Source organism: Egretta garzetta, unplaced genomic scaffold, assembly GCF_000687185.1.
Source record: "Egretta garzetta isolate BGI_Z169 unplaced genomic scaffold, ASM68718v1 scaffold426, whole genome shotgun sequence".
NCBI lineage: Eukaryota > Metazoa > Chordata > Aves > Pelecaniformes > Ardeidae > Egretta > Egretta garzetta.
The window spans coordinates 1708911-1720357 of NW_009259977.1; the positions used below are offsets into that span (position 1 = coordinate 1708911).

The window sequence follows — 11447 nt, forward strand, 5'->3', positions numbered from 1 at the left end:
AAAGAGGGGCTATCCATCACCATTACCGTGTAACGCAAGAGCTGTGATAGCACTGATTTATCAATTGCTAAATGTAGAGAGTAACATGCACAAAATAAAGCTGTGTGAAACCCATGAGACTGTTTGAGCCCCAGGTGAGTGTTTCAGTAAGAAATCTTTGCTAACGTGTCTGATTTGGGCTGAAATGGGTTAGGGAGGGCTCACCTGAGCCGCTGCAGCAGCAGGGAGCTGCATCACCCCGCTGCCGACCAGAGGCAGGCCAGTGAGGTGGGACTGAGGCCAACTCCTTGGCAGCTGTAAGTGGCCCAAGTGGCTGTTGGGCTGCGGTCCCAGCAGGACAGCCCTGTCGTTCTGCTAATGCAGGTGTGTTCAGAGCAGGCAGACACTTCACATGCCCGCGCTTGGCCACCGGTGAAGGCGAATCAGCCAGGCTCCTGGGAGCAATCTCAGGAGTTGGCAAATAGAGCATTAGCATCTCTGTGGGACCTCTTCTATCAGGTTCTTGGGCTAGATGATGGATTTCATGATTAATAATATGCCCCTTCTCATCATCCTTCAGAGCATAAATCTTGCTCGCAGTGGAGCGAAGGGCTGAAAAGAACAACAGCTGCATATAAATGTCTTTGGGGTGGACAGGGGCATTTCAATGCTGTGGCTCAGCTTGAAATGGTTAATGGTGGCCAAAGAAAAGAAATATGTTCTCTTTTGTTCTGTCATTGGGGGGGAAAGAAAAATTAATAATCTATTTCTGTTCCTAACTGGGCAGCCTTTGGAAGCCTGCTTTAGCAGGTAGTCCTGAAGCCCGGCTCTCAGCTTACCTGACTGCCCCGGGCTTGGATTTTTACAGTCATGTCCCCTGCCTGAGCTTATAGGGGGGGTCCCGACCGCCATCACCCACTGCAGAAAATGGCTAGGTTGGGTCCAAGACCTCTTTTAGTTTTCATCTGGCTGGGAACTAGATCATGGGGGAAAAGGGAAAGGTGTAAAGCCAGGTTTCTTCCCAGTATTGAACTGGTTGCAGTTGGATCTGAACGCACTTCTTCCTTGGTTTCAACAGTTGAAAATATCTACAAGAACCTTCCCTTTATCCCAGAACACCCTTCATCCATCACTGTAGACATGGCCCTGCTTGTTGCTGCCATCCCTTTAATTTTGTGAGCCCTTTTGTCCCTTGTTGAGTTATGCATAATTGCTTTGGTTAGAAGCATCAGCTGGCGGAAGTCACCCAGCCAGAGATGGACCTCCAGGTCTCAGTTGTCTCACACCCCTCAAACCAAGCTTCCCTCTCTTAATTGTTTCCTTAATGGTTTAATTCATTAAAGGGATGACCTAATTGCAAGTAATGTTTATTCACTGTCACCCTTCTGCCAAATGAAAAGAGACAGCCATTGATCACACCCGGTACCTTTGGCCTTCACTGAAATACCTGAAAGGCAAAGAGGTCGTAGTAGCAGGGAAAGGTCCCTGCCATTAGTTAAAAGGCTTCAGCTTTGCTATGTGAGTTGTGAGATACTTACAGCTTCTTGACATCTAAAGAGTCGTTATCCACTGTCAGCTTCTGTTTTCCTGATTGTCACCTCAGTGCCGCAATTGGGGATGATTTGGAGCTGTCGTAACTCACTGAAAGGCACCAAAGCAAGGCTGGGGCCAAGCTGATCTCTGCTTCTCTTCCTTCCCAGCACACTCCTGATCCCTTGAAGGTAAGAGACACTGCCCACATGAAGAAAACATCACCTTCCTGCTCCTGGGCTGCAGTGCAAGATCCATCTTGCTCCTTGGTGAGTGCATTACAGCAGCTCCTGCTGTTTGCAGCTGCCAGTGAAGTTTCTGCAAGCCCTGCCTTGAAGTCTAGCCTCAGAGCAAGACTCTACCCTTTCAGCTTATACTCTTTTTTCCTCCCTGTGTTTTACAACCTTAAGGAGAGAAAGTGCATCAGGCAGCCAGCAAAACTCTGGATGTAGGGGTACAAGCCATCGTGTATCTTTTGCAGTATCGCATCGCCTCCAGCTCAGTCCACAAAGATTTGGGCTTATAGCACCAGCAATTCCAGAGTTGGCCCCATAGCAACAGTCATGTTGCACCAAGCAAGATGGTGTGGGCACTCTTCTTGCACATGGGGACTTGTCCAAAGCAGAGGGTTGGGTTGCATCCAGAGAAGTGGCACACAGCCTTTTCAGCTGCCATACCACAGCAAACCACACTAACAGCAGGGAGGATGATACTCACTGTGGACCAGGAGAGCTGGTCACGCTTTGCTTCAAGTGACACCCCAAGGACCATTGGCTTGGGCAGAGTGACTCTGGACTGTCTCAAAGGCATGAGAAAGCACAGACTAACTCGGTTGCTTTGGCCTCCTGTGATAAGGAGCAGCCCATGTTTTTCTGGCATGCCTGGGTTGAGGTGGAGATAAATCAGTCTGGCCGAGAACCTGCTGCGTCCTCTGCTCAATCTATTTAACCAGAGACTCTGCTCTCAACCAAATTAGGAGCATGCCTAATTTTTTTAATTTATATAAAGAGAATTTGGCAAAAACAGTTCCCTGCCTTTTTAATGTTATTTTAGCAACAGAGATGACATATTTTTTATAGCTCACGCTGCTGCTTTGTAATCCTTTCTGTATTTTCACAGCACAGCCAGTCATTTATTTGCCAGTCATTAGCAACCGGCAGAGAATAAAATCAGTCAATACTATTTAGATAAGGCCTGGTTGGTTATAAAGCACTGGCAGGGTCCTTCCACTGGCTGTGCTTTGAAATTCGTCATCAGTACAACCTGGCAGGCGCAGGTTGATAACTCACCCACTGAAGGTCTCTGGTACTATGGCCCTGGTGGTGAGGGTTATCTTGCTCCGACAGACGGGATGGTAGCAAATCTCCAAAGAGGCTGCTGACGAGCAAAACCTGCACTGATGTTGGATGCCAAACCTCTTCTAAAGGCCCAAAGTGCCTGGCTATACTGGCGATTTGCGGGGAGAAAGACAGGAAGGATTCATTTTGCTTTTTAATTTTAATTCAGTGAAGCATAGGGGTTTTGAGGAGGTCTGGAATGCCTCGACGCGCAAAGCACAGCAGCACCCTGCTCACGTAGGTCTGCCTGGAGGGCAGGAAATACGCCCGTGGCGCAGAGATGGGGAGGGAAATTGCGGACTAGGCTGGCTGCGATCGAACACGGACCACGACAGATAAGAGGGAGCATATATCAAAGGCAAGTCTGACTATGGAAGGCCTGAGACAGGCTCTGACAGCCTGGATTTCAGTCTTGTTTCAGCATTCAGGATGTTAAAGACCCTATTTCATGCTGTATGTTGAAATGCTCCTTCATGTGCTTCAGAGATGTGATTTCCCAAGGCTTTATCCAGATTTCATTCCTCCTCTTCTGTCACTGTGTACAAATTACCTGCATTTTCTCCATAAAGCGAGAATATTATTTCTAGCCTACACCGCACGCACATCTACAACCCCTAAGTGCTGGCAAAAGTTACCTGACTCATATACCATTTGCCTAATCGCTCTTGTGGCTGTCAAGTATTGCACACAGCTGGTGTATCTGACACTGAATACTTACCCAGGTTTCATGGGGTTATTTCTTGGCATGGCTTAGCATCATCATCCTGGCTGTGCCACTGACGGATGGTGCCTTAACATGTTGGATGGTCCATCAAGGCCCAGTTTCTGTGATCTGTTCAGTCCTCTTTGCCCCAAGAGAGCCAGACTGAAACCTAATTTTCTTTGAAGTGGTCCCTTTTGGAGAAGGTAATGACAAGCAGGCTCACAAGTACCCAGAGCAAGCTGCCAGCTTTCTGAAGATGCATTGTCGAGAGAGCCACCTGATTGTCCATCTAGCACAGCTTCCACCAGCAGAACCCCCACCTGAATAAGGGAAAGGAGACTTCTGTCAAAGAGACACAAAATCAATGCACCAGAACTTACCCTTTTCATCAAAAGTGACTATTCCTGTGAGACTTGGACAAAACTGATGTAAGCTCCATGGTGCTGGTACCAAACATGCACTTTGTGACGGGACTTTCAAGTCTCACTGCCATGTAGGTGTGAGAAAGGAAGCACTGGGGTAGTTTTACGAGTGGAAAACTTTGGGAATCACAGCCTACCTCACATCAAACATAGTTGTAAGGTTAAAATCAGGAACTGAACCAAGATCTGTGGAGTCCTGAGATGACACCGTAAGCACAAGCCCATCTTCTCTTCACAGAGTGTGCATGACAGGACAGAGTCATCCCTTCCTCATTAGTTCCCCTGTTTTTATGGGAATATATTACATTACATTAAATGTGTTTGCAAAACAAGAATTCCTTCTGAAATGCACATTTATTCATTCACTGGAGCGTGACCATTACTGTCGGCTTAGTAAATAAAATTAGTTTTGATTCTTTTTAAATTAGAAAACAAATCAGTCATTAGCCTAATGGAAAGCTTTTTCCAATTTCATGGGTACATGCTGCACACATTTCTAAAATGTTTTATTTTTTTATGGCAAATTAATAGAAGCCAAGTCCTGCTGCCCTGCTGTAAATCAAGAGAGGAATCAGAAAGAGATTCAGACCCCTCTGAGCTTTCCTGCATTCTGGTGCCACTCTTTCTTGCAAGGAGTTAATCTTCAATGCTTTATCAAGACCGGTTGCCTTTGTAATCAAGAGAAAGAGGATACCTGGATTGATCAGCGGATAGACCGTGCTTTTCAGCATCCTTTGTGTCTTTCTGATCGTCACTTGTGGTCAGGGCATCAAACGGGCTATTGAAAAAAATGGGTGATTAGCAAGGTGTAACCCTTCATCATGGACTGCAACTTTGATTTCACACTCAAATCAGCACTGAGTTGCCCCATTTCTCTTCAATCCTGATGTAGGAGTAAGCTCCAGGGCTATCTTGGACATGCCAGCGGAGCAGCCCTGATGTCCCCGGGGGCTGAGGCCTCTGTGTCCCCCAGGGGACAATGCTGCCACCCTGGAGATGAGCTGGGGGCTGAGATAACAGCCTCTGGCTGAGAGGCAGCCTCGGGCAGGTGAGAGACCTAAGAGTTACCATCATAACAACAGCCAGATTACTTGAAAAAAAGACTTTTTAAGACCCAGAATGTATGCAAACAATTTGGGGGTTTGGTTCATTCAATGCATAAATTGTATACTTTGTCCAGAATGTTTTACCAGAGGGATGTGAAGGCAATCTCTGTAGCATAAGCCTGAAGACCACGGTAGATGATTAGCACACGGTAACTCTACACAGTGCACATTGACCTGGCTTTGGGTCAGAGAAAACAACAGATATTTGGCTCAGTACACAAAGAGCTTATAGTTTGCACTAAAACTTCCTCTGTGGTAAAAGACGATTCTTTTGTTAGCAGAATATTAATGTTTATAAAGCGTCTTGGCATGAAATGCTCTTGGCTTTTCTTTCCAGCATGTTATAAAATCATTACAGAAAGAAAAACAGAGTATCCGTAATACACCAGATTATTGTTACCCTGGTGTGTCCTGATACTGCACCAGATTAACGTGACGGAGCAATAGAACTCCGCGTCTTCATTTATCACGCCTCTTTAGCTCTCTCCCATGCTCAGAGAGGTTTGAAATGAATATTAGCTTTTTCCCTGAAGAGAAAATAAGAAGTTACCCAGAAATCATTGATACTTCAACTCTGCCAATTTTTACTCAAGTGTTGGTCTTGTGAGTATTCTTCAGTTCTTCTGTGTTCTCACCTAATCCACTGAGGAGGCTTTTTATTTTCTTTGGTTTTGGAGTTTATTCTTCCATCTGCCTCTCGTTATATTGCTTAATCTCTAGGTGCATGACTTCTTTTAGCAAGGTGGGTTTATTTTTGTGTTAAAGTAACACTCACACAGTCCCTGCAGGTCTGATATGCCTCAGCCTGAAAGATGTCTAAAAGGGGTGTCTGATCCTGGGAGGCAATGTCTGGAGGGACATTTTGGGCTTGTCATCTACCCTCTGCCCTCAAACCATCACTCTGAGTCTGCAGATGGTTTTGTCCAACTCCAAATTCCTCCGTCTCTATTCCGAGCAGTCTTCTGGCAAACCAATATCCACCTCACAACCTCCCTACATCATACGCGAGGCTCTGCCCCACCTATAAACTTATTTTAAAATATAAAAAGCTAAGTCTGAGACTGTTGCTCCTTGCTCATTTTAATTCTGGTGGTGGTGCTGCCAGTTCCAAGAGCGTCAAAGGTTTCCGTCGGACTGCTGGTTTCAAGGCTGTTGGGGACACTTGCTTCAAGTTTATACCAAATCATTCATAATCCCCATGTGAAATGATCTCTCCTAAAAATGAAGACTGAGATATCCAAGCAGCCCTTCTCTCAGGCAGCCTCAGGAAAATGCTGGTGAAGACCGGCAGCAACAACACCCTTCCCCTCTGCTTCCCGATGCTTTGCCTGTCTCCAGGCCTGCCAGCTCTGATTTTTGTGGAGCTCCAAGCACATTGGTAGGAGACAGCAAATCATAAGTTTTTTTTTATTTTGGGATTTTCAGCTATTCCCTGCTCATAACCATGTCTTGCTACTTCCATAGCAAATACTGACCTAGCACATAGCTGGTGAGAGCAACCAGCCTCACTCAGCTTTGCTGCTACTGTGAAAACCCCTCTGGTTTCTGCATTCTGCTAATTTTCCCTGCACCTAAGAGCTCAGCTGCTCCAGAGGATCAGGCTGGTGACTGGCGATGGCATAGATGTGCTCAGCAACACACTTTGACTCAAATTCTGCATCCCTGCACTTCTGCAAAGCAAGCTACCAATGCTGCGCACACAGGACACCCTTCCTCCGTGAGAGCATTAATTATTACTGCCACTTGCAAAGTGATCAGTGAACTAAAATGGGCTTTTCTAATTCTGTCACTGGAGAAGAACTTCTGGCTAATCAACTGGAGGCAGATGGAGTCAGCAGAGATGACATAAAGGCCTGCGCTAATCACTCTGTGTGTCTCAAGAACTAATAAGAGAGTTGATTTATGCCTGGAACAGCCTGATAATTCTGGAAATAATGGATATTGCATGACTTAATTAATCAATGTAAACCTGGTTGTGCTGTGATTTCAAATTAATGGCTGTGGTATAGCGCAGGTGTATGGAAGGTGGGCTACAGCCTGCTACTGCAAGAAGCCTGAACGTACCTACTAATGGCCCAAGCCAGGGACCAGGCTCTGGGAACATCAGGCAATTGTCTCTTATTGTATCTGGTGAGTTCTTGTGCTCTTGTGCTTGGGTAATGTGAGTGTGGCCATGTATGATGGCACAAAGAAGGGAAATGGTGCATATATACACAACCATAGTGGGCGGGAGGAAGAACTTAGGAATCGGTCCATCCTATGAGTTCATGTGAAATAGTTGCATCAGGAGTAAGTAGTTTATATTTATAACCCTGCCTGGTGTACCTGGTGCTCAGGGCTGAGGGCCACACAGTCAATTCTCTTCTCCACCTGCACAGCTGAAAGAGGATGCCCTTGGTTGGGAGCAGAGGCTCTGTCTACCTGTGGTTACAGGTCCTGTGGCTGGAGTCAGCCTACAGGACAAACCACGTTTTGCTCTGGCTGTTGTCCTGCTTTCTTCATTCTTCACACACAGACCATTGCAGCTCTATGGCCCATCATGGGACCTCCCAGTGGTAACCCCTACCTCTCACCTCAGGCTGATTTTTTGGACATTACACAATTTTTCTGTTTGCATTTCCAGATGCACAACTTTTTCCTGGACTAGCCTGGGAGAATGGGCAGGTTTCTGTTTTCACCCTCCCAGGATCTTGTTTTCATTCTTCCACTGTGGTTGTTGTAGTGAAGACAGATGTATGGGCTGGTTTTAACCTACACATGGTAGGCCAGAACATATATCACTGAACAGAAACACATGCTTTTCCCAACTAAGACAGATGTCAATTAGAAATATCTTAGGTATGAAGACAAATCCAAAAAGGAACTTGCCTGCTAGGGCTTATGGTAAGATCAGTAGATCCAGAGTCAGTTTTAGCCTATTAAGAAGCCCAGTGACTAGGTCTCTGGGTAAGGATTTAAACCTTCTCCTCCTGCAGAGCATGTTAAGAAGTATTTGTGTACTATAGTGCCACATGTTTTAACAGATTAGACCTGCTTTTAGCACCTTATGGCACAGGTGAGCCAACACGCGAGTAGATTTGGAACGGTCCATGTCAGGACATGGTTTGGACCGGGAACTACAAGAAGGGCAGTTAAGAGAAGCAACAGGTCTCCACTCCCAGCCGTTCTGAAGGCCTCTGTCAAAAGGACTCATGGAAATGAGCTGCTGTGGACTAGCTGATAACGGTAACTTGGATTTGAACCGACATCTCCAGGCTCCTCTTCTGAACTTGCTGAGCCTTTGCAAAGCTACAAGGGGGAGAGGACTGCAACCTGGGTCTCATTTTGGAAGGCTGCCAGCCCCAAAATCTTCAGTAATTTCAACACAGGGCCTCTCACTCTAATCACTCTTGTCTGCTCTCCTCTGGGTTTCACTCCAGGGGGAACCATGTCAGCATCATGCTCTGTTTAGAGTTATTTGAATAATCTGCCTTGCTTGTACAAATGCCAGGCTGATATTTATTGCTGGTGCCAGGGCTCAGCCACATCCCTTAGAGACGCTATAGAAGGTCACCAAAGGTTGGAAGGACAGCTGAGATGCCCTCTCCTTTTGTATCGCCTGCCCTGCTTGCCATTATAAAAAAAAAAAATTCCTTACAAAAGGACTGGTTGATCTGTGTGGGTGGCAGTGGCAGTCAAAAGCAATTTTTAAAGAGAGTAAATAGTTTCTGCCTGGATTAGAAGAAACATCTAATTTGCTTTCTTCCTTTTTGTGTATGAAGAGTCCTCACTCTACAGTGCAAGTAGCTTCTATCAGATGTGAGGCAGGAATCAGGTCTGGGTGCTGTTCCCTGCTCCCCCCATCCTGCTATATGGTCTCACATCAGTCATTTGATCTCACTTTATCTCCTGAGCTCCCAAGCACCATGAGGCACAGTCACTTTCCTTTTGGTGTCTGAGCAGGACAGAGCCGCATGGGTCTCTGTACCTGGTCCTACCATACTAAACTATATTGCAACCCCAAGGATTTAAGCATCACTCAGCTGTATCTTTTCTGTGCAGTGCCTGACAGTGCTTGATGAAGCCATGAAATGGAGAGTCAGAAGGGGATTGAACTTGTTTTAATTTCTGAAAATACAGCTTATATTCATGTCCATACTTACATCCAGAGCCAATAATTATACACAACAGCTTTCCAGGACTTCACAATCATCGTCACTTACATAATAATAAAATGGTTACATTACATTTCATATGCAGTTTGGTTTAGGATGTGAAAGTGTTATGAATACATTGAATCCTTTCAACAATGTTTTCCTAGTCTTGTTTTTATTCTCTTACTGTCTTTGAAAGATTCCCGAATATTATGAATCTCTTCTGTGGGTTAATGACAGTAAAACAATGTAAATGGAGTACACAGCACTCTGTAACCATGGCTCATAGACAGTTTCAAGATCAGTGCTGTGGCCTTTTTTGTATGAAACCTCCTCTTAAGAAATAGTGTTTTTCTTTTAAGAGATCCCCTTGAAGACTTCCAAAGATATTATCTGAGCTGTTTTCTGCTTTGAGCTGTTCCCAACAGTGCAAAGCAGCCATAAACTCAGCTTAACAAGGTAGTTAAAACAGGTTTAGTGTTGTTTTGCATCACTAGAGCAGTACAAAGCCAGCAGTGGGTACCAGTAAATCAGTTCTCTAGAGTACAGAAAGTGGTAACACACGTCTGACTTAACTAAAACTCCGTAAGAGCTTCACACAGCCCAGTATAGCCCATAACACTTTTAGCTGGGAAAGGGAGGGGAGTGAAGTCTATGTACATTTATTTGAGCTTATGGGTCTCCAGATTTTAGCTTTCCCATGAATTAATCTCTCCTTTAAGCCCCCAAGTTCTCCAGGTCTACAAGTGCTTTGCAGTACCAAACCATGCCCTCAGACCTTGCTAGTCTGCATATGTCCATTGAATTCGATATTTCTCTGGGTTAACATTGATTCCTGCAAGCGGCTGCTGTTCTCTTGCCTGTGTTCAATAGGATCACCATCCTCTACACCATTGCCCTTTCGGAGGCGAAGGACTTTCTGAAAACTCTGCTTGAAGTTGTCAGAAAGAAATCCATAAAGAATGGGGTTGGCACAGCTGTTTGCATAGGACAGGACCACCACAAAGAAGTACACTCCTACCAACACAGGGTCTTCTGGCAGTATAAATATCAAATTGACAATGTTCATCATGTAAAATGGGAGCCAGCAAAACACAAAGACCACCACAATGATCACCACCATCCTGGTCACCTTCCTCTCTGATCTCCGGCGCCTCGTAGACCCAACTCGGATCCCCGAAGATTTGACTTTAATCACTATCAGCAAGTAGCAGAGACAGATCACCAACAAAGGACCGAAAAACCCAAGGACCGATGTGTAAATGATGAACGCTGCTGACCAGATGTTGACAGGCTCTGGCCAGTTCATGTTGCAGGTGTGAAAGTCTTCCTGCACATCTGAAAAGATGATGACTGGAAGCACCACCAAGAACGAGAATGTCCAGACGGTCATGCTGATGAGCTTGGCCACCCTGGGACGTCTCCACTTGGTTGATTTAATGGGATGAACTACTGCCAGGTAGCGGTCCATGCTCATCACAGTCAAACAAAAAATACTAGTGAATTGGTTAATACCATCTACAGTCATAACCAGCCTGCACAAAAAGGAGCCAAAAGGCCAATAGGAGATGGCATTCTGGGTGGCCAGGAAGGGCAGGCCCAGCATGAAGAGTACGTCGGCAACAGCTAAATTCAGGATGTATATGTTGGTGACGGTTTTCATCTTGGCATAGCGCAAAACCACATAAATGACTAATGTGTTGCCGCTGAGTCCGACTGTACATACAAGGAGGTAACAGATGGGAATCAGGACTTTGTGGATGTATTTGAATGAGGGCTGCTCTGAGAGCGTCCCATTCTCTGTCACGTTTGTCAGCAGTGAGGAATTCACATCGCTGGAACCAGCTTCTGTGCTAAAAGTGTTGGGAAAGTATAAAGGATCCATAGCTTTTACTCCCCAGTTTTTCCTTTCAAGGCTAAGAGAGGTTAAACTTCATGGGCATCTTGTTCCTAGAAAGAAAAAAAAAGGGGGGAAGAAAAAGAGAGAAAGAAAGAGTGAATTCAAAGTAGACTAAGCTTTACACATCATTTAATTTTCTACCTATAGTCAGAATTTGTGTTTGAATTATGCAGTTAGTACATGTGATGAGATCAACGCCTGAACAAAGGAATTGCACAATGAGAGCGCCCAAGGGCTCATCCCAGTAGATGCTGGTAGCTGTTTCATTTTCACAAGCTCCGTATAGTGGCGTCAGGGCTGGATGTAACTGTGAAGATGGGAGGCTGTAGGGCAGTAC

At 45.4% G+C, this 11447-nt stretch overlaps 1 protein-coding gene across 1 annotated transcript; it reads right to left on the minus strand.

The window, feature by feature from the left end:
• Positions 1-9982: 9982 nt before the first annotated feature.
• SSTR5 (somatostatin receptor 5) lies at positions 9983-11095 on the minus strand. Its single transcript, XM_009640417.1, has one exon. The coding sequence runs from the start codon at positions 11093-11095 to the stop codon at positions 9983-9985; it is 1113 nt and encodes a 370-aa protein (XP_009638712.1).
• Between the last annotated feature and the right edge of the window lie 352 nt (positions 11096-11447).